This window comes from Schistocerca americana, chromosome X, assembly GCF_021461395.2.
Source record: "Schistocerca americana isolate TAMUIC-IGC-003095 chromosome X, iqSchAmer2.1, whole genome shotgun sequence".
In the NCBI taxonomy this organism is placed as follows: Eukaryota; Metazoa; Arthropoda; class Insecta; order Orthoptera; family Acrididae; genus Schistocerca; species Schistocerca americana.
Window position 1 is genome coordinate 621,566,343 of NC_060130.1, and position 24,917 is coordinate 621,591,259.

A 24,917-nucleotide genomic window follows, 5' to 3' on the forward strand; every position below is an offset into this window, starting at 1 on the left:
GTGCCAATTTGCACTTTCTGTCAATCTCATGTTTTGAACATTGTACTATTCATCTTGTGTGTCAAATAATGGATACAAGGTTCAAAGTTTGTAACTCTAGTAACAACCTTTTACAGGTAAGCATCACGTGTTATTAAATTTTGAGAGCAGAATGTACATTTAAGACAGAGTCTAAGATACACATCTGATTTTATGCTATAGCTGCGCACAGTGATAAGCATTGTTAATCTGCACTTCACAGACTGACCTATGAATTGTGTTGTGTACGGTAAAATAGAAAATACAGACGAGTCAATATTTTTAAGTTTAGCTTTCACAGTTTATTACACTTCCGTGTCTCGTGAACAGGCACACTGCAAAATTTATATTTTTTAATAAAACTAACTTGGGATATTAAAACTTTGCACCCAAGGTAGACTCGTAGCCAACTAACAGACATTTCTCTGGCCCACTGTTGCCATCTATAAAAATGTGATGACAATGGCTGTTGCATATTGCATTTGTAGAAAATTTGTTACTACAAAATAAAATAAGTTTTCCTGTGGCAAGAATGTTTGTGGAAATGCATGTTTAAATAGAAAATTAATAAAATATACTGTGCGAAGATTAAGAAATACAGTCAAATATTCAGTTGGTATTTTGTAAAAAATTATTATTAAGTTAAACGAGACCTTTTTACTACATTTTTCTGTAATTGATGCATTAGTCTTGGGTAGTATATCATTCGAAGAAAGAAATCATGTAATCTACATTCCAAAAATACGTAACACAGGGTATGGTGGCAGATCAGATGCTAGACTGTAGTATCACACATTTCGTAATGTCAAACTTGGGTCACCGTGGTACAGTGTCTGTAATCTCCATTTGGCTACTTCATTTGGTACATTTTTATATTTTTTCCCTTTCATCAATTAAATTCAATATCTTCTGTGTTATCCAAGGACTTTTACTTGGACTTTTCTTTTTGCCTGCTGGATTCACTGCTGCATTCACTATCTCAGCTCTGAGATACCAATTTGCTGTCTGTTGTATCTCTTTTACCTGTTTGTCTATAAGTGCCCAATGCTCTCTTTCAATCTCTCAACAACTTCTGATCCTTTGTTTTAAAAATCAGGTCTCCTTAATTTCCTAACTTTCTGTATTTCCTTCAGTGCAGGTCATAATGAATAAGTTATGGTCAGAGTCCACATCTACCTCTGAGAATGTTTTGTGGTTTAAAAACTGATTCAAAATCTGTGTGCCTTATCATTATAGAATTATGTAATCTGTTTGAAACCTTCTGGTGTCTCGAAGTGTCTTCCTTGCATACAATCTTATTCTATGATTTTTAAACAAAGTGTCTCAATGTGATCTGTTGCCAGTAGAGTTGACAGTGCATTTGGGCATGTCCCTCACCATTTATTTAGCTTTAATTTAGTAAAAGATTAGTGTACCATATTTTAGATACAACTACTTCTCTAGCTCTGGGATACTGCCTAGCACGTGACATTTAAAATTAACATATTTAAAAATAATTTACTTTCATTCCTGTAATATTTCGCAGGAAGAAATGTTTTTTAAATATGGTTAGTTTTATCTAAGAGTTCCTATGTTGTCAATGACCGTCAGCTTAGAATTAATTTGTGAGCTTAAACAATTAAAGACTGAAATAAAGATCTGTGGCGTTGCCCACAATTCTTCTACATATCAGAACCTTAAGTTCCTAATGTCTCTATCTATGTGAAGAAGCAAGATGAAAATTGAATATCCTAGCAAAAATTTGAGACTGTTAGAGACAGAACACAAGCTTAAATTTGTCATGGATAGTGGAGTCAATCAGCCATGTATTTATCAATGGAACATTTTGGCGTATTTCTCAAGTGATTTAAAAATCTTGGGAAACCTAAATCAGGATGATTGGATGGGAATTTGAACTCTGTTCCTCCCAAAAGAAAGCTCAGTGTGTCAACCAGCTGGTATACGAGCAATGCTAACTACACCAGTTTCCACAAATCTAGAAATAACTAAAACATGATGTTAGATGTGAGGGGACTTATCCTGGATCTAGAAACATGATATATTTGTCTGCGTTGTAGTGCACTATTTATGTTTGTGCTAAGAAAAAGTTTTAGGTGTACAGAATGGTTGTCAGTTTATTACAGCAACACACTGCAGAGTGTGAGCAGAGTAAACAGGAATAATGCACTTAACAACAATATAACAACTAATGTTGTCTGTGAATCCCAGAGAAAATAAGGAATTCTTCTTGCACAGCTGTTCTCAGTGTTGTAATGATGTGCAGAGCATTCTGAGCTGTGTGTCAAAAGTGCACCTATGTTTTTTGACCAAGTTGTTGTGATGGTCACAACTTCCATGGAATTACCAGCTTGGTCAAGGATTGTCATTATCTAGGATGAAATAATCTCTTGCACTGACACGGAAATTTTTATGCCTGTATGTCTGTTCAGTCAGTGCATGTGACTGCTGTGCGGAGAATGTGGATTCACTGAATTAAGAATGTCATGATGACAGTTAGTGTATGACAGCTATTATTTATAAATTTGATTTTCTGTTATAAGATATCTGGTTGCTGCAGTTCTTTACTAGGCTCACATTTCTGCTGGTAAGATTTTTGTCACTTGACACTGGAAAATTTTTTAAAATACCATTTTGTTTGTAAAGGTTCTGAAGTTTTAAAGACCAGGTGCGTGAGGGGCGCACCTGTGATCGCACCATGCCACGAAACAAGAGGCGTATCGAGCTCGTCACAGAAGATGAGCGCCAGTTCAGCAAGCGTACAAGGAGTCATGTCAGGTACCAATGTTTCTAAAGTGTGTGTGTGTGTGTGTGTGTGTCTGAATGTTATTATTATTATTATTATTATTTCACTATTATATACCAGTATTATTCTTTCAGACACCTTTAGTGCTGTTGTTTATGCTTGAATGCCTCTGGAGATGGTAGATTCCCATTAAACAGAACACTATACTAGAGTATGTTGGTTTAAATGTATGGTAGTTTCCTCTCACACATATTGAGTAAACTTCCTTAAACAGATCAGTTATTAAGGGCACATTCAAAGGATGTACCAATTCATGTGCTCTGAGGCTACAACTATCCAGTTCAGTTTCTTGAACATCCTATAAAACCACAAAAAATTGCCCATGACTGTAGTACTAACTGTTAGTAACAATAGTGAGTTATCACAGAGCTGGACAATTTAGATCTCAACCTGAGTAGCAAATGAATTTTGATGCATTATTTGCTAATCTTGTCACAGTATTGTTGATGGCAGTGTACTCCAGGTAGTTCGTTACTAATGATCACTTTATCATATGCTGATGGCCTGCCACCCATATTTTTTGTTGTTGTTTAATATACACTGAAGAGCCAAAGAAACTGGTACACCTGTCTAATATTGTGTAGGCCCCACACGAGCATACAGAAGTGCCACAACACAATGTGGCATGGACTTGACTAATGCCTGAAATACTGTTGGAGGGAATTGACACCATGAATCCTGCAGGGCTGCCCATAAATCTGTAAGAGTACATGGGGGTGGAGATATCTGCTGAACAGCACATTGCAAGGCATCCCAGATATGCTCAATAATTTTCAGGTCTGGGGAGTTTAGTGGCTAGAGGAAGTGGTTAAACTCAGAAGTGTGTTCCTGGAGCTACTCTGTAGCAATTCTGGATGTGTGGGGTGTTGCATTGTCCTGCTGGTATTGCCAAAGTCTGTTGGAATGCATAATGGACATGAATGGATGCAGGTGATCAGACTGGATGCTTACATATGTCACCTGCCGGAGTCGCATCTAGATGTATCAGGGGTCCCATGTCACTCCAGCTGCACATGCCCCACACCATTACACAGCCTCCACCTGCTGGAACAGTCCCCTGCTGACATGCAGGGTCTTTGGATTCGTGAGGTTGTCTCCATACCTGTACACGTCCATCCACTTGATACAATTTAAAATGACTCGTCCGACCAGGCAACATGTTTCCAGTCATCAACAGTTCAATGTTCGTGTTGATGGGCCCAGGTAAGGTGTAAAGCTTTGTGTTGTGCGGACATCAAGGGTACACAAGTTGGCCTTCGGCTCCAAAAGCCATTTAGATGAAGTTTCATTGATTGGTTTGCACACTGACACTTGTTGATGGCCCAGTGTTGAAATCTGCAGCAATTTGTAGAAGGGTTGCACTTTAGTCACACTAAATGATTCTCTTCAGTCTTTGTTGGTCCCATTCTTGCACGATCTTATTTCGGCTGCAATGTTGTCAGAGATTTGATGTTTTACCGGATTCCTGATATTCATAGTACACTCGTGTAATGGTCGTATGAGAAAATCCTACTTCATCCTACCTTGGAGATGCTGTGCCCCATCACTTATGCGCCAACTATAACACCATGTTCAGACTCACTTAAATCTTGAACACTTGTCATTGTAGCAGCAGTAACTGATCTAACAACTGCGACAGACACTTGTCGTCTTATATATCCATTGCTGACAACAGTGCAATATTTTGCCTGTTTACATATATCTGTTTCTGAATACGCAGGCCTATGCCAGTTTCTTTGGCACTTCAGAGTATAAATGCTTGTATCCATTGTAGATACTCTACACCTAGCTGCTCGTTACATTTATCACTTAAGAGGCAAAATCTTTTATACACACAACAACATTCTTACCAAGGGTGCTTTGAAAGTTCAACATTTGTGCTACTTTATCTCTTGTTAGTCCTGTTTGGTATGGATCCCACACACTTCAGCAGTATTCTATCACATAGCACACAAATGATTTGTAAGTGGGCTCCATTGTAAACTGACTGCATCTTCTCAGTATACTGCCAGTAGATCGAAGTCTGCCGCCAGATTTAATGCCTGATTTCTGTTAAGACTCATTGATATTGCAGTCACAGGATTTTTTTATTTTTGAAGTGGAAAATCTCACATTTTGAGCATTTAAAGCAGGTTGTCAGTCTTTGCATCATTTTAAATAATATCAAAGTCTGACTGAATATTTGTGCAGGCATCAGAAAGTACTTCATTATAGATAAATGGCATCATCTGCAAAAAGTCTGAGGCTACTGCTAATATTGTTTGACTAATCATAAATATACAGTATGAGCAGCACCTACCACAGTACAGTTTGCTAGTGCGTACTTGAAGTTACTTGTGTGTAAGTTGATGAATCAACAGTGAAGATAACATGCTGCACCATACTTGAGAAATCCTGAATCCAATCACAAATTCAGTTGATAACCCATATTATTGCCTTCACAAGGTGCTCACAACTCTTGTTTGTGCATGCGTGGCGAGAATAGGGCCCCAAGCCATTGCAGCATCTACCTCGTTTCTTGTGCTGCAGTCTTCCATCTGACTACTTCTCTTTAATTCCTTTTCCATGGTGGCAATCTTTGATGGTAACTGTGCTGTATCTCTAGGTCCCATTTGATTTAATGTACTTATCTATCCATTTACTTATCTATCCATTTACTTATCTATCCATTTACTTATCTATCCATTTACTTATCTATCCATTTACTTATCTATCCATTTACTTATCTATCCATTTACTTATCTATCCATTTACTTATCTATCCATTTACTTATCTATCCATTTACTTATCTATCCATTTACTTATCTATCCATTTACTTATCTATCCATTTACTTATCTATCCATTTACTTATCTATCCATTTACTTATCTATCCATTTACTTATCTATCCATTTACTTATCTATCCATTTACTTATCTATCCATTTACTTATCTATCCATTTACTTATCTATCCATTTACTTATCTATCCATTTACTTATCTATCCATTTACTTATCTATCCATTTACTTATCTATCCATTTACTTATCTATCCATTTACTTATCTATCCATTTACTTATCTATCCATTTACTTATCTATCCATTTACTTATCTATCCATTTACTTATCTATCCATTTACTTATCTATCCATTTACTTATCTATCCATTTACTTATCTATCCATTTACTTATCTATCCATTTACTTATCTATCCATTTACTTATCTATCCATTTACTTATCTATCCATTTACTTATCTATCCATTTACTTATCTATCCATTTACTTATCTATCCATTTACTTATCTATCCATTTACTTATCTATCCATTTACTTATCTATCCATTTACTTATCTATCCATTTACTTATCTATCCATTTACTTATCTATCCATTTACTTATCTATCCATTTACTTATCTATCCATTTACTTATCTATCCATTTACTTATCTATCCATTTACTCCACATCAGTTTTTGGCTGAAATAATTTTTGGTCCCCTTTTGGATTTAACCTCCCTTTTCAAAATATTTTCTGTAGTATGGACTGACTGGGGAAGAAAACCCTAACAGCACCATGTGCATACAGCATTGAAGATCTTTTGTGCACAGTATCCATGTAGACTTGTGTATGTACTTAAAAGCCAACACGGTAGCCAATCTGATGTGATTGGATCGTTATTTACCCTTTTGGTATAGCCGCCTGACAGCACAGGGATTACATTTTTTGAAGCTTTAGCTGTTAGCACACCATGCATGCCAAGGAGTAATGCCCATATTCTTGGGACATCACGACTCCTGGCAGTGGCCATCATGCCAGATGACCTTTGCTGTTCCTGGATGATGCCTGGGGAGAGCTCTTGAGTAGAGTAAGTGGCATCAGGATAGACATTTTGCACATGAAATGCAGTGAACTTGACCAAATCAGTGCCCATACTGGTCTCAGTATCTTGATAGATAAATATAAATAATTCAATACAGACAGTTACCATAGAACTGCTTTCCCTACCCTGGGTACCCAAAGGGAAGAGAGAGAAGCCAGAAGACTGGGAACGAAACAATGGAGATACTTTCAAAGGGACGAAACCATTACGTTTTTGGTGGAGCAAATAGAAGATAAATTTGGAGAAGTAGACTCATTGGGAAAATTGCAAAATGGATAACTTTTGATTAGTCTCTCCTCTGCTGCACAATTTAAAGTGCAGGGGCGAGAGCAGGGGCCAGGGCATCTCCCTCTACATACTGTAGCAGGAGAGGGGGGGCAGTTCTAGACCCTACCTCTCTTACCAGCTGCCTGTGTTATCCCCCTTTACCTCTGTATTAATTGCTTTTAGATGCGGTTTGCCCCCTTTCACTGTCGCACCCTGTTTCTCCATTTTAGCTGTTGCAACTGGTTGATTAGTGAATGCTGTTGCTCTTCAGTGTGTTTGCTATAATTGATTGGGGGTGTGATGACTGGAGGAGGGATGGCCCCCATTGAATGCACAGTCCCAGGGGACACTCACCTGGCCCCACCCACCTCCTGCGTTGATCGTGTCTCATGTTTCATTATTGACGGTATTATGAAAAGGATGGATTGCTACTCGCCATATAGTGGAGAATGTCAAATCAAACACCTTTCAGCCATCTAATTTTCAAACTGTTATTTTATTTTGCTGTCAGCTTTGGCAGTTTACTACACCATCTTCAACCCCCTAACCAATGTGTTGGAAGATTCCAACCTCAGTTCTTGTCAAAACAGGGCCAGACATATGTGTAGATTTCTGCCTGATACGGTGATCACTTTGACCATCAACTGCACGACCATCATATAAACAATGTTTTTGTGGATGGTACGATTTTCAAAACCTAATGGAAACAAAATGGCATTGAATGTAGTGTTCAGAAACAAAAACCTATTTAATTGTCTTTGTCTGTTTTTACAATTCGTCCATCAAATTAGGGGATCCATTCTGCCCTACCTTGTGTAATGTAACATAATTAATAGTAATTGAAAATGGAAAACACACTAATCCAATTATTTCAGTTTTTGCTGAGATTTTTATTTCATGTAAGGGGCATTCAAAAACAAATGAACTGGAGGCATAATTACAGAAACCGGTACCCGAATGTTAGAAGTATTGACCCTGGCTGTCGAGGCACCAATGTGAACCATTTCTACACGTGCAGCTGTATGTCGTTGTCAGAGGTGAATTGTTTGCCCCTCAGAGCCTTTTTAAGGGGACCAAAAATGGCGTAATCACGAGGAGAGAGGTCCGGACTGTATGGAGGGTGGCCGAGAACCTCCCATTTGAATTTCTGCAGGAGTGCTGCGACTGTGTTGGCTGTATGAGGCTTTGCATTCCCATAGAGTAGAATGACCCCACGGGTGAGATTGCATGGTCATTTTGATTTGATCGCTTGGTGAAGGACGGTCAAGGTTTGTGAGTAACGATGTGCATTCACTGTTGTCCCGTGCTGTAGCAAATGAATCGGAAGGGGGCCAGCTTGGTCAAAGGAGGTCAGCATAACCTTTTCTGCACTCATGTGGATGAAGACATCCAGCTGTACATGCAGAACTGGTACACATCGCAGATCCGGGAATTTTATGAGACAGCCATTCAACACCTTGTGTCATAGTGGGACAAGTGTCTCAATAGCCAGGGTCAATACTTCTAACACACAGGTACTGGTTTCTGTAATTATGCCTCCGGCTCATTTCTTTTTGAACGCCCTTTATACTGAGAGAGAAACATTGCATTCCCCAGGGTAATATCATAAAAAACATTCACAGCATAAAAATTCAGAGCAACATGAACAATGTGTGAAAGCTCATCTTTTACTGTGAATATCATCAACAAAAGCAGCCTTGTCAGTGTTGGTAAGTACCTCACAATCTAGCGATAATTTGTGGTAAGCCACAAAAGCTGGAGCTTCTAATTGTTTATGGATCAAGACATTTATTTAAATTATGTTGTTTCTACTTTCGATTTTTCTTTCATTCTGCGAAGAAAACAGTAAAATTCTGTATTTAGCAAATCTAATTCATTACCTGTCAGTAAAAGTATGTGTTGCAGGGTTGACAGAATTACTTTTAATGAGCACATTGGTATTCAGATTTCATTGACAAACAGTTGATCATATAAGGAGCAGTTGGTTTGCCCACCCCACTGGTCAGTAATGTACGGAAAGTCTCTATTTTGAAAAGGTCATTAAATTGTGTCCAAAAGGTTCCAAACTGTGTAAGTGTAGACCAGATGTGGCTTAAATTCAAAGCAATAGTGTTGACAGTGATTGAGATTTTTGTACCAAAAAATTAATAAGAGGTGGAAATGATCTGCCATGGCATTCAAAACAGATCACAAAGGTGGTGCAGAAGTAACAAAAAAATCATGCCAGCTCTAAAAGAGTGCAAAATCTCAAGGGTTGGCAATGATTTACAGAATCTGTAAATTTATTGTGGACTGTAATTTGAGATGATTTTAATAGTTTCCACAATGAAATTCTGTAGTGAAACCTAACAGAAAATCCATAGGTACTCTGGTAATCTGTAAACAAGCAAGAAACAGTTAGTACCTACACTGTGTAACAGCAATAGTAATAAAACAGTGCCACTAAAGTGGAGTTAGTGAATAGTTTTCTGGAATTATTTCACCAAAGCAAACAAAGTAAGTATTTTAGAATTTGAATCGAGAACAGTTGCCAACATAACTCTGAAGTAGATACCCTTGGTATAGTGAAGTGATTTAAATCACTTAATGAAGGCAGGTTTTGGGTCCATATTGTGTGCCAGTTTCTTCCAGAGTATGCTGGCATGATAGATCCATACCTAGCAATCTTAGGTTGGCAGCCCTGCAGCCAGGCGACTAGCGCGAGTTTTGGTGTTCTCATAAACATAAGTCATTTTAGATTATAAAACATATAGATTAGTACTGATTACGTGGTAAATAGGTGTATTAGTGTGCCTCTTAAGTGTACCACTAAAAGTTTCATTTTTCTGTACGTAATAAAGCAGAAAATGTGAAAAGACCGTACAGTCGTATTTTCTGTTTACGTTCTGCTGCAGCAAATCTATAGAATTTTGTTTAGTTGTTCCTTGCTCTCTCTCCAACAATTTAACTTAGTGTACGTCTTCATTATTTAACTAACATTTCCGGAAAGTAGCATAAAGTTTAAGTTGTTGTTTCAGAAACTTTGCACTTTTGTTTTTGGTTACACACAGTTGCGTATAGGCCGAATTTGTGTAACCGAATTTTCGTGTTTATCTGTAATTTAACTGACTTATTCTTAATAAACAGTTAAGTTTATCATGAGTGAAAAGTGCTTGACTTGCCGTAGAATTGTTAGGTCGGAGCTTTGGTGTGATGGGTGCTATAGTTTTTTCCATGTGGGTGACTGTAGTGGCATGGGAATAGGGGAAGTAAATGAGTCATCAGTGGTTTTGTAGGATTTGTAGTAGAGATAGGAAGATACTGGAACAGGAGGGGAAAATTGCCGCCCTTCAGGCTGAGTTAGACGAGGCCAGGGGAGATCTTGACAGGTTAAGGAGGGAGAAGGGTAAAGAGAGGTGGGAAGTGGCAACAGGCAATAGGAGGAACAGGCCAAGAACTTTGTCTGACAGCTTCATGGTGAATGTGGAAAATAGATTTGACCTGTTGCTTCAATTAGAAGCTGGTGAGCCTCAAGCAGTTGTAGGTGTAGACGGGGCACAACAAACTTTCAGCAGCAAATTGAAAAGTAAGAATGTAAGGAAATCAGTAAAGAGAAAGAAAATGTTGTTGTTAGGTAGTTCCCGTGGAAGAGGTGTTGGCCAACTTTTGCATGATGAACTAGGATCAGAATACCAGGTCACCAATTTTTTTAAACCTAGTGCTGGTCTGGAGCAGGTGACAGAGGATTTAGGATCACTTTGCAAAGATTTCACTAAGGAAGACACCGTGGTTATAGTGGGTGGGGCAGATAACAGTATTGACAGAGATCCTGGGTGCAGTATAGAGTGTGACCTGGCGAAGATTGTATCAGCATCGAAGCATACTAGTGTTGAGTTTGTATCTGTTCTTGGGCGCCATGACCGACCTCATTTGAACTCTTCTGTGAAGAGAGTTAATTGGGAGCTGGAACGGCTGCTTATGTTGGGTGCAGGGTCACACATTGGTGTGGTTCCTGTAGATTCTCTCAGTAGGTGGGATTATACTAGGCATGGCCTTCACCTCAACAGGAAGGGGAAGGGTAAATTGGCTGGGGAAATAGCAGAAAAGTTAAAGGGGAGAGGCACTGTCATGAGTGGTAAAATACCAGTGGTTATAGGGTTCAGAAAACACCCATTTTTAGGGTAGGGAGGACAGAAAGAAAGCAAATCTTAAGAGAGGTTAGAACTGAGACAAACCTTAAGTTTGAGAAAGAAATCAAAAAACATAATTCCAGCTTATTACATCAGCATAAACAGCTATTAGTTAAGAATTTTCAACAGTCAGCAGATATTATAACTGTACCAAATTTTAACTCAGTCAGTGTGAAATGTCAGCTATGTTTATTGCATCAAAATATTAGAGGACTGAGAAATAAAATTAATGAATTAACTATCTGCATAGATGAATTCGAGTCTTCAAACCCAGCTGACATAATCTGCCTCTCTGAACATCATGTGACCACTGGTATAGAACTTTTAAGTGTTACAGGGTTTAGGTTAGCATCTCATTTTTGTAGATCAGAAATGGAGAAAGGAGGAGTTGCCACATTCATTAGGAACTGTCATAAATTTAAGAACATGGACATTCATAAATTTTGCCTAGAACAGCATACGGAAACATGTGCAACAGAATTAGAATTTCACAAAAAATCCTTCATAATATTAAGTGTATATCGAGCACCTGCAGGTAACTTCAATATGTTTGTAAACCACCTTGAAGCTGTACTGGCCCATTTAACAACCAAAAACAAAGAAATAGTGGTTGCTGGTGATTTCAATGTAGATTTCCTTAAAGACTCTCCCAATAAGAACTTATTTGAGTTACTAACACTATCATTCAACTTAATTCCCACTGTAAAGTTCCCCACTAGGGTAGCCACTTGCTCACAAACAGCCGTTGATAATATCTTTATAGAAAAGTCCAATGAACAAAATTATATTACAAAACCGATAGTCAATGGCCTCTCAGACCATGACATGCAGTTCCTTCTGTTAAATGTTAATACTGAACAGGATATAAAATCTGTTAAATCTGAGCTCAAGAGGGTAATCAATAAGCCAAAAATTGATTATTTTAGGACACTCCTCGGAGACATTCACTGGACTGATGTTTACAGTGCTCATGGCATGAATTAAAAATATAACACTTTTGCTAATAAAGTGCTTACCTTATTCGAACACTGTTTTCCCCCAAAACGTACCAAGGTTAGAGCAAAGTCGACAAAAAAGCCATGGATTACTCGAGGAATAGGGGTATCTTGTAAAACAAAAAGAAAACTGTATCTGTCAATCCGAAACAGTTCCGATGTTGATGCTACAGCACATTACAAGAAATACTGCAAAATATTAAAGACTGTAATACGGATGTCAAAGCAAATATATTACAAGGAAAAGATAGTCATATCAGATAACAAAATAAAGACAATATGGGATAAAGTGAAGGAGGAGACCGATAGAACCAGACATGAAGAGGAACAAATAGCATTAAGAGTAAATGATACATTGGTGACAGATGTGTATAGTGTTGCAGAACTTTTTAATAAACTTTTTATAACTGTTACTGAAAAGATGGGGTTGTCAGGTTTGGTAGATGCTGCTATGGAATACCTCAGACCAGAAATATCAAGCAACTTCCATAATATGAATTTTGACCCTCACTACTCCAACAGAAATAATGTCCATCATAAAATCTTTAAAATCAAAAACATCTAGTGGGTATGATGAAATATCAACAAAGTTAATTAAAGAATGTGATTCTGAGCTAAGTAACATATTAAGTTATCTGTGTAACCAGTCATTTATCAGTGGAATATTTCCTGAATGGCTGAAATATGCTGAAGTTAAGCCACTGTTTAAGAAGGGAGATAAAGAAATTGCATCAAATTTCCATCCAATTTCACTGTTGCCAGCATTCTCAAAAATTTCTGAAAAAGTAATGTACAGTCGGCTTTATAACGATCTTATCTCAAATAACATACTGTCAAAGTCACAGTTTGGATTTCTAAAAGGTTCTGATATTGAGAACGCTATCTACACTTAAAGTGAAAATGTGCTTAATTCATTAGACAAAAAATTGCAGGCAACTGGTATATTTTGTGATCTGTCAAAGGCATTTGACTGTGTAAATCACAATATCCTTTTAAGTAAATTAGAGTTTTATAGTGTAACAGGAAATGCTGCAAAATGGTTCAAATCTCATATCTCTGGCAGGAAACAAAGGGTGGTATTAGGAAAGAGACATGTATCAAGCTATCAGGCATCATCCAACTGGGAACTAAATTATGTGTGGGGTCCCACAAGGTTCCCATTTTGGGGCCCTTACTTTTTCTTGTGTACATCAATGACCTTTCATCAGTAACATTACCAGATGCCAAGTTCGTTTTGTTTGCCGATGATACAAACATTGCAATAAATAGCAAATCATGTGTAGTCTTGGAAAGATCAGCCAATAAAATATTTGTGGACGTTAATCACTGGTTCCCTTTTTTTTTTTCCCCCCAGTCTACTGACTGGTTTGATGCAGCCCGCCACGAATTCCTTTCCTGTGCTAACCTCTTCATCTCAGAGTAGCACTTGCAACCTACATCCTCAATTATTTGCTTGACGTATTCCAATCTCTGTCTTCCTCTACAGTTTTTGCCCTCTACAGCTCCCTCTAGTACCATGGAAGTCATTCCCTCATGTCTTAGCAGATGTCCTATCATCCTGTCCCTTCTCCTTATCAGTGTTTTCCACATATTCCTTTCCTCTCCAATTCTGCGTAGAACCACCTCATTCCTTACCTTATCAGTCCACTTAATTTTCAACATTCGTCTATAGCACCACATCTCAAATGCTTTGATTCTCTTCTGTTCCGGTTTTCCCACAGTCCATGTTTCACTACCATATAATGCTGTACTCCAGACGTACATCCTCAGAAATTTCTTCCTCAAATTAAGGCCGGTATTTGATATTAGTAGACTTCTCTTGGCCAGAAATGCCTTTTTTGCCATAGCGAGTCTGCTTTTGATGTCCTCCTTGCTCCGTCCGTCATTGGTTATTTTACTGCCTAGGTAGCAGAATTCCCTAACTTCATTGACTTCGTGACCCTCAATCCTGATGTTAAGTTTCTCGCTGTTCTCATTTCTACTGCTTCTCATTACCTTCGTCTTTCTCTGATTTACTCTCAAACCATACTGTGTACTCATTAGACTGTTCATTCCGTTCAGTAGATCGTTTAATTCTTCTTCACTTTCACTCAGGATAGCAATGTCATCAGCGAATTGTATCATTGATATCCTTTCACCTTGTATTTTAATTCCACTCCTGAACCTTTCTTTTATTTCCATCATTGCTTCCTCGATGTACAGATTGAAGAGTAGGGGCGAAAGGCTACAGCCTTGTCTTACACCCATCTTAATACGAGCACTTTGTTCTTGATCGTCCACTCTTATTATTCCCTCTCCCTATAGCTTACCCCTACTTTTTTCAGAATCTTGAACAGCTTGCACCATTTTATATTGTCAAATGCTTTTTCCAGGTCGACAAATCCTCTGAAAGTGTCTTGATATTTCTTTAGCCTTGCTTCCATTATTAGCCGTAACGTCAGAATTACCTCTCTTGTCCCTTTACTTTTCCTAAAGCCAAACTGATCGTCACCTAGTGCATTCTCAATTTTCTTTTCCATTCTTCTGTATATTATTCTTGTAAGCAGCTTCGATGCATGAGCTGTTAAGCTGATTATGCGATAATTCTCGCACTTGTGAGCTCTTGCCGTCTTCGGAATTGTGTGGATGATGCTTTTCCGAAAGTCAGATGGTATATCGCCAGACTCATATAGCCTACACACAAACGTGAATGGTCGTTTTGTTGCCACTTCCCCCAATGATTTTAGAAATTCTGATGGAATGTTATCTATCCCTTCTGCCTTATTTGACCGTAAGTCCTCCAAAGCTCTTTCAAATTCCGATTCTAATACTGGATCCCCTATCTCTTCTAAATCGACTCCTGTTTCTTCTTCTACCACATCAGACAAATCTTCACCCTCATAGAGGCTTTCAATGTATTCTTTCCACCTATCTGCTCTCTCCTCTGCATTTAACAGTGGAATTCCCGTTGCACTCTTAATGTTACCACCGTTGCTTTTAATATCACCAAAGGTTGTTTTGACTTTCCTGTATGCTGAGTCTGTCCTTCCAACAATCATATCTTTTTCGATGTCTTCACATTTTTCCTGCAGCCATTTCGTCTTAGGTTCCATGCAGTTCCTATTTATTTCATTCCTCAGCGACTTGTACTTCTGTATTTCTGTATTCCTGATTTTCCCGGAACATGTTTGTACTTCCTCCTTTCATCAATCAACTGAAGTATTTCTTCTGTTACCCATGGTTTCTTTGCAGCTACCTTCTTTGTTCCTATGTTTTCCTTCCCAACTTCTGTGATGGCCCTTTTTAGAGATGTCCATTCCTCTTCAACTGTACTGCCTACTGCGCTATTCCTTACTGCTATATCTATAGCATTAGAGAACTTCAAACGTATCTCGTCATTCCTTAGTACTTCCGTATCCCACTTCTTTGCGTATTGATTCTTCTTGACTAATGTCTTGAACTTCAGCCTACTCTTCATCATTACTATATTGTGATATGAGTCTATATCTGCTCCTGGGTATGCCTTACAATCCAGTATTTGATTTCGGAATCTCTGTCTGACCATGATGTAAACTAATTGAAATCTTCCCGTATCTCCCGGCCTTTTCCAAGTATACCTCCTCCTCTTGTGATTCTTCAACAGGGTATTTACTATTACTAGCTGAAACTTGTTACAGAACTCAATTAGTCTTTCTCCTCTTTCATTCCTTGTCCCAAGACCGTATTCTCCTGTAACCTTTTCTTCTACTCCTTCCCCTACAACTGCATTCCAGTCGCCCATGACTATTAGATTTTTGTCCCCCTTTACATACTGCATTACCCTTTCAATAGCCTCATACACTTTCTCTATCTGTTCATCTTCAGCTTGCGATGTCGGCATGTATACCTGAACTATCGTTGTCGGTGTTGGTCTGCTGTCGATTCTGATTAGAACTACCCGGTCACTGAACTGTTCACAGTAACACACCCTCTGCCCTACCTTCCTATTCATAACGAATCCTACATCTGTTATACCATTTTCTGCTGCTGTTGATATTACCCGATACTCATCTGACCAGAAATCCTTGTCTTCCTTCCACTTCACTTCACTGACCCCTACTATATGTAGATTGAGCCTTTGCATTTCCCTTTTCAGATTTTCTAGTTTCCCTACCACGTTCAAGCTTCTGACATTCCACACCCCGACTCGTAGAATGTTATCCTTCCGTTGATTATTCAATCTTTTTCTCCTGGTAACCTCCCCCTTGGCAGTCCCCTCCCGGAGATCCGAATGGGGGACTATTCCGGAATCTTTTGCCAATGGAGAGATCATCATGACACCTCTTCAAATACAGGCCACTTGTCCTGTGGATACACGTTACGTGTCTTTAATGCAGTGGTTTCCATTGCCTTCTGCATCCTCATGTCGTTGATCATTGCTGATTCTTCCACCTTTAGGGGCAATTTCCCACCCCTAGGACAAGAGAGTGCCCTGAACCTCTATCCGCTCCTCCGCCCTCTTTGACGAGGCCGTTGGCAGAATGAGGCTGACTTCTTATGCCGGAAGTCTTCGGCCGCCAATGCTGATTATTTATCAAAATTTAGGCAGTGGTGGGGATCGAACCCGCCTAGCCAATTCTTTGTCACTAAACTTTGAAAAACCACACTACATGCAGTTCAGAACTTGTAAGGGGTGTCCCACGAGTATATGTCTAACATATGATGACAAGAAGATAGAAGAAGTGGACAGTGTTAAATTCTTGGGATTACAGCTTGATAATAAATTCGACTGGGAGGAGCACACCACAGAACTGCCGAAGCGTCTTAACAAATCTCTGTTTGCAATGCAAATTTTGTCAGACATGGGGGATATAAAAATGAAAAAGCTGGCATACTATGCTTACTTTCATTCCATAATGTCATATGGGATTATTTTTTGGGGTAATTCATCAAGCCAAGCTAAAGTTTTCCGGGCACAAAAACGTGCAGTAAGAGTTATATGTGGTGTGAACTCAAGAACATACTGCAGAAGCCTGTTTAGGCAGCTAGGGATACTAACTACTGCTTCCCAATATATTTATTCCTTAATGAAATTTGTCATTAAAAATATCACTTTTTCAAACCAACAGCTCAATTCATGGAATCAATACTAGAAATAAGAATAATCTTCACAAGGATTTAAAGTCGCTTAGTCTTGTACAAAAAGGTGTGCATTATTCAGGAACACACATTTTCAATAACTTGCCAGCAGCCATAAAAAGCTTAACAACCGATGAAATTCAGTTTAAGAGAAGCCTAAAGGATTTATTGGTGGCCAACTCCTCCTACTCCATTGATGAATTTCTCAGTAAAACCAACTGATTTTTATGTATATAAAAAACAATATAACTTCTGCACAATTTCAGTGCAGTAATGTGTTCATTGTAAATAAGTATTATAGTAGTTGTATTACATGTTTATTACCTTATAAATAAATAAAAAAACTTTTATTTTAAATTCAGTGCATTAGTATTTGTAAAATGACTTTCATATAGTGTTCATTAAAAAATGACGATCATTCCACTTGGGACCTGTGGAATGGTACATTAGCTTATTTGTTTTAGTTGTAAATATTTGTCATGTGTTGTTTTTCTGACATGTTCCACATCCTGGAGGACCTCCTCACTACAGATCAATTGGAATGAAAGTAAATCTAATCTAATACAACTACTGACTAGACGAAATATCCATACTTAAAGATGGGGAAGTTGCATAGGTCACACCAGTACTCAAGAAAGGAAATAGGAGTAATCCAGTGAATTACAGACCCATATCATTGACATAAATTTCCTTCAGTATATTGGAACATACACTGTATTCGAACATTCTGAATTACCTCAGAGAAAATGCTTTATTGACAAACAGTCAGCACATATTCAAAAAATATTGTTCTTTTCAAACACAGCTAGCCCTACAGGGGATCTCAAATTGATTTCAAATTTTTATTTATTTATATAATCTGATCTCATTAGGGGCATCAGGCCCCCTCTTACATTGGACCAGGGTTTCACACATACAGTTCCTTTTTTACATGATAGTTATCTAAGAAATAACAATTTTAATACAACAGATAGTATTAAAATTATTTGAGAGTTAGTAGCGACAGTGCGAGTAAATAATACTGACTATGAACTAATAATATTGGCAGTACTTGTACTACAGCTGCTGCTACCATGAGTAGTGATAATAGTAATATTATTTTTGGATTTACAGAAGGCTTTTGACCCTTTTTCTCACAAGCAACTTCTAATCAAATTGCATGCCTATGGAGTATAGTCTCATTGTATGACTGGGTTCATTATTTCCTGTTAGAAAGGTCACAGTTTGTAGTAATTGGTGGAAAGTCAGTGAGTAAAAAAGAAGTGATAGCTGGCATTCCCCAAGGAAGTGTTATAGTTCCTATGCTGTTCCTAATCTGTATAAATGATTTATTAAACAATTTGAGCAGCTCTGTTAGATAGTTTGCAGAATATGCTATTGTTTACCATTTTGTAAAGTCATCAGATGATCAAAACCAATTGCAAGATTTTTTAGTCAAAATATCTTTGATGAGAAATGTGGCAAGACAGTGAACAATAAAAAGTGTGAGATAATCCATGTTAAAGTATTAAAACAAATCTCTTAAAGTTTGGTTACACGATAAATTGTGTGAATGAAAAGACTGTCTATTCAGCTAAGTCCTTACAGATTACTATTACAAACAACTTTAATACAAGTAGTCGCATACATAGTACCATGGGAAAGGTGAATCAGAGGCTGCATTTTACTGCCAGAAGATGCAACTCTCATTTCTAGGATCTTATCCAGAGTGAATACAATGAAATACAAACAGGAATCTTTCATACAGCATAGTAACTGCAAATACGTTATTCCATCTATATCCCACAGCTCATTGAAATGGAGATGGGAAGCTTTGTAAGGTCGTGCGTGTAGCAAAGGATCGATGAAGGCATTCATTGCAACACTGTATCTCGTGCATAATGAGATCTGTCAAACCATACATGAATGTTTGTCATGTGCATGTTAGTGTACATAAGTGTCATCCATCAATTTATCATCAAAATAAAGAAAAAAGATTTTTTTTCCTTCCACATCTTCACCAATGACTAACTGGCTTCATGTTATTTAATCTACCCACATTTACTTACATAGTAATCTTTATTAATAAATGCCTTGGAAAATTTTCCACTTGAAGAAGCAGCCACATTTGTGTCCGTGTCATGTTGCTGTATTTAAAGTTGTCCTCCACATTTTCTCAGCTACCCTCATATACATCAGTTCATAGCAGATCTTACATAATTCTGTCATCTGTGAGAAATTTATACATTTTCTGAAGAGACGTGAGAAAAAATGTTTGACCCCTCCATGTGGAGAATGATATGAAAATACCAAAAACATGAACATCACTGTGCCTAATATAGGAAACCAGTTGGCATCCAAAACAACTTGCAGTCATTTTGGAATGGATAAGTACAGGTTCTGTATGGTTTTCAAGTGAATCTTATATTGTTCTCCATGCAAAATATTGGCAAGTTCAGGTAATGATAATGTAGATGGATAGCAATCACACACCCCTCTATCCAGAGTAGACCAAAAAGGCTAATTAATATTTAGATCGGATGATAGGTGGCCAGGGGAGATGCAACAACTCGTCCTCGTCCTTACAAAACCACCCCTGGACAGTGTGAGCTGTGTGAATAGGGGCCCTGTCATCTTGGAACACAGCATCACCATTGGGGAACAAACTTTATGCCGAGGGATGGACCTGATCAGCCACAATGATCACATAATCCTTGACAGTAATGCAACCTTGCAGAGTATTAATCATGGGATCCAAGGAATACCGTGATGTGAGTGCCTAAATCATCACTGAACACCCACCATGTTTCACTTCTTGGGAAGTAAATTTGGGCAGAAGTTGGAAACAGTGGAAACCAGGCTTATATGATCAAAAGCCATTCTTCTATTGCTCCATATTCCAGTTTTTATGGCTTGGACATAATGGTGTCCTGTTATGGGCATTTGTATCACTGATATGTGGTTTTGGAATTCCAGCATTACCTGCTTCTGGAGCTCACTTGATGTTTTTGATGCTGACAGGGTTCGTGATTGCAGCATTCAGTTCAGCAGTGATTTTTTTTTTTCTTTTTCTGTTAGCCTCTTATTTTTTATCACAATCCTCTTCAATGACCATCTGTCACAACCACCTAACACACACTTTCATCTGCATCAGGATTCGGTGCTTTCCCATTAAGCAGTGTAAATCTTCAATATGGTACCCCGTGAAACACCAAACATTTCAGTTACTTTGGTTATGAAAGCACCTATCATATGATCATGAACAAATTGTCCACGTTTGAATTCACTTAGCTCCAACGTAATACACTAAGATTTACACAGAATGCTGTTTTGACCATGACTGACACATGTAACGTATTGAGGACATTCAACAGGTGATGTTCATGGTTGAATACAACAGTGCAATCTGCAGGCATGGCTAGCATCTGTATTTATGTTAAAGTATGCATTTCTCGTGGTGTTTCCATATGTTTGTCCAACCCCTGTACACACTTCCAAAAACTTAAGTATCACAAAAGTGACAGTAATAAATTTACTTCAGAGATGGTGCACATAAGGCAGTGGTGTTGATTACACATACTCGTGTTGGGATACTAAATAACACAGGTGGTTGTGTGTGGCCAAAACACACGTTACAAGGAAACAATGAGGGTGACAGTGGTATTAAACAGAGCTCAAGAGACAGCCACACAACAGACGAATTTTCATTAGACTTTTGTTCCTTACAATGTCAGAAAAAAGTAGAGATGTTCAGAATGTAACAGTATGTACAAATTGATTTGTGATGTGAATGTGTAATGACCCATTCCACATCATTACAATCTGTCATGAAAAATGATCCATGAAACAAGTTACTAATTATCTAACTAACTAGTTCACAAAGAAGAAAAACTCTTTGGTCATATTGATGAGGTGTGACCTGTTAAGTGTTAATGAGACACAGAATCATAACCTTCTTTCTTTCCTTTAATCTGGGCAGTGTTTCACGATATTATTCAAGCATTTGTATCAAATTTTAGCTGTAGTAAGCTTCAGAGTGGTTGAGCAATTACCGTATAGCCCTGATCTTGCCATATTTGAAAGTCAATGATTTTCCATAGTCACACTCCCAGCCATTGTGAAAAGTTAATGCAAGAAGCTAGACAAAGACCTCAGAAATAATTGTTTTGTAAGTGCTTTCAAATGACAAAATTGTTTGTTTCAGAAGAAATGAGGCTTCTGTGTGTGTGAGTCTATTCATTTGTGATCTATTGAGATGTCAGTCCCCAAAGGCAAAATTAAAATTAGATGTTATTTCTTGTTAATTCTTACTATCAATTGAAAAGCAAACTACTTTACTTTGCGTGGTAGCTTAGTTACTAAAGTACACAGGTAAAGCTTTTGTGAGATTTAAAGTATGTTTACTTTTGATCTGCAATAGTTTATTAGTGCAGCATTTTAGGTAATTAGTAAGCAAGTGAAATTTTTGGAGGTGGTAACCACTCATTTTCTTACAGCCTGTGAACTAACTTATAAGCTATTATAAAATGATGTACACTTTTCTATGAAATCAAAACCATAAGGCATCCTTCACTTTTTTTAACATGTTCAGAGCATTGTTAAGGGGGAAAGAAGTAATAAGTGATAGAAAAAAATCATGGTGCCAAACTCTGAACCTTTTTGGAGCTTCAGAATTGGACAATGAAAATATTGGTATGTGGTTGAGAGAGAACTGTAATGAGACAGAACTTTTATTGGTGATCAGTTTTCTCTTTATGATCAGGTTCTTAGTTACATGTGTAGTAAGATTCCAAATCTGTTTCAGTTCTAGAAGAATTGCAAGAGACAATTCAGCATTTACTCAGAGACGATGTGTGCAGTTGTTTAGGGAATACACTGCGCCTACTGAACCAGACACATTGGGTACGTATCAATGTTTTTACTTTTTAATGAGGTATTTGCTAGAGCTGTTAATGTCATCCAGTTTGTTGCTGTTCCTTTTCATCTTCATCATAGATGTGCTTGATAATTTTTAATCATTTGTGACTACTAACAACAATCTTAACTTCATGATGCATAGTTGAGCAATGCCTTTCTATTGGCTTAACTAGAGGGACTCTCAACTACTTTATGCTTAACTGTGCTTTGCACTAGATTGTCAGTCAGTATCCTGCCTCATGTGGCAGGCTCCAGACCAAAGCCACATTGTTTGGTGATTTACATCACCAGCGTGCAACGTACAAAGTTGGCTATAATGTGTACCAGGAAGGCTTAATCTGGGCTCCATCCTGTTTTCTATGGTGCAGCTCACCCTCTGTCCGCGTCTTCATCCATTCTATAATGAAAGAGATTACATTTTCAACTAATCTCCTTCTCGCAGTCCTACGACGATAGAGGTACAGTTCTTTCTTTGTTTCATATTAAGAAAGCCCACCAGGGTCATAATTATCTGGGTTATTAGAGACCAGAGACTGCACAGGTAATTGAAAATACCCATGTTTTTACCCCAACTGCTATTTACTATATTTGCAAAATGTGCTATGTATCACATATGAAACACCACTACATTACTTCCACGTTACTCGCCAGAATAAACACCTTAGTAACAAAATTACACTCAAAATAAATCATGTTTCATATTACTTGCTTTCAGATCACTTTCAGGAAATAATTGTCCAGTTGTTTCTTTTCCATTTTTCTCTTACATTTTCATGACTACAAATCTCATTTTCCAGAGTGTCAAAATATTGGTATAGTCAAATGACAGTGAAACATGAGTCATATACGTAATAGTGTATTCTGAATGAAAATAATCATTCTAATTATAACTGAATACTTCAGGCCTCATTTTCCATTTGTTTAGAGATCGTTGAACAATGTACAGATAATCGGGGGCTTGTTGTATTATAAAATTTGTAACGCCTTGAGTATGAGATGTCTCTGAAGTGAGAACTGATTTGCCAGAAGGAAGTGAAAGCTGCAGCTCAGATTTTCTGCATAGTCAACATAATTCGCTTGATACTTACGAAAGCATGGCAAGATTTTCAGATTCTTTATTTAGAATGTTATTAAGAGAAAAATCTTAAACAATGATATTTTTCTTTAATCATTGTATTTAGCAGATTCTTCAAATAGGAACAGTCTGCCACAAAAAGGAATTTTCATAGTACAGTGTCAACAAAGATAGTACAATTGAAACTGCAAAAACAAAACAGTCACAGTAAATTTGCTATAGCCTGTAGTAAACCAAACTGATGTAAAAAAGAGACTTCGCTTGTGCAAGAAACTCAAAATGTGACCTAATGTCTGACTGAAGTGTGAAATGGGATCCACTGTGTTCACTCTTGCACTTTTCCCAAGGCAAGATATGTTTACTTGTGATGCAGGTATTGTCAGCTACTGTATGTTGAATCTTCGAAGTTGATGGCGATTGTAGTGATGATAACCCCATTCACGCAGCTCTGAATGTCAAAGGTTGGTTTGATGAGCATGAAGGACATCTAATATATTCTAGCTGCCCTAACAATCCGTTGTGACCTGTATATGAAAAATTTGCAATGTTCAGAGAACTGGGACATTTTCTGTGTAACAAATTTGTGTGTGTCAGTCCTCTGAAGGTAATGCCCATATTGGTGGCCTCCACACTAATTTAGTAAGTGTTAATACTGTATGATCCAACTGCCAAGGTGCTTGACTTAATTACTTTTCTGTATACCATCTTCACTCTGTTACAGTTCGTATTTCGTGTTCCCTAGAGACACCCAGTCACAGTTTCCAAATCTAATATATTTTTGTTGAAAGCTGGGTGATCATTGCCCTCACACACTTGTCATATATATACTGATAATTTTGTGACATATTATTGTACTGTAAATAATGAGAAAGGTGGTGTTCCATAAAAGAATAAAGTGACATAAAGCTGATATTACAGGACCTGAAGGAATGGAAAAATTCTGTGCTGACATTGGTGTGGAGCCAGAAAATGTAGTAATGCTGGTATTAGCATGGAAGATGAATGCAAGGCAAATGGGATTTTTTACTCTTAATGAATGGCTGAGAGGTTTTGTGGATCTACAGTGAGTATCTATTTGTTATAGAGAGTACTGATGTGTGTGCACATTTGAGCATATATACAGGGTGGTTAACAATTCATGTTACATGTTTCTGGGAATTGTAGAGGGGTCTTAATAGATAAAGATTTTACCAGGAACCCATGTCCAGAAATGTAGTATTTGGATATAAAATAAGTTTGAGCATTGGACCACTTTCAAATCTCCCGCTTCATGGTACTTGTACAAACCGAGAAGAGGGTCCTTTCATCAGGCCCTGTTGTAATTATGGCATCACATACCACCTTCATCAGACATAAACAACAGATGCAAGAAACCGGAATGTTAAAACTAGGTGGGTTGGCTGTGGTGCCCCATGGGCACACTAAACTCTGCACTTTGAAGAGGTCACCCTTCGTCACATACAAGAGAACCGAACAACTAGTACTTGAAACTTTTCCCATGCCATGGGCTCCTGTAAAGCACACACGTCAAAGCTGATTGTGTCTGCTGTGTACACACTGATCTTCAAACGTACTTTACTTGCAAAAGATATCTGTCTGGACATGAGTTTACTTTATCTACTAAGTTGCCTCTACAAACTTTAGGAATTGTGAAACACCCTGTATATACGCATGATTCAGCTATCAAGGGGAGGGTATGACGTGTGGGTAATTGACTTTGATCAAGTTTTGCAAG

The 24,917-nt window shown here is 37.8% G+C and overlaps 1 protein-coding gene across 1 annotated transcript in view; it reads left to right on the forward strand.

The window, feature by feature from the left end:
• Positions 1-24,917, forward strand: part of LOC124556542 (DCN1-like protein 4) — a 138,991-nt gene that overhangs the window by 62,667 nt on the left and 51,407 nt on the right. Inside the window, exons 2-4 of the mRNA XM_047130497.1 lie at positions 2,662-2,793; positions 21,995-22,092; positions 24,101-24,245. Coding sequence (XP_046986453.1) covers positions 2,714-2,793; positions 21,995-22,092; positions 24,101-24,245 — 323 coding nt within the window. The 5' untranslated portion in view covers positions 2,662-2,713. The remainder of the gene's footprint in view (positions 1-2,661; positions 2,794-21,994; positions 22,093-24,100; positions 24,246-24,917) is intronic.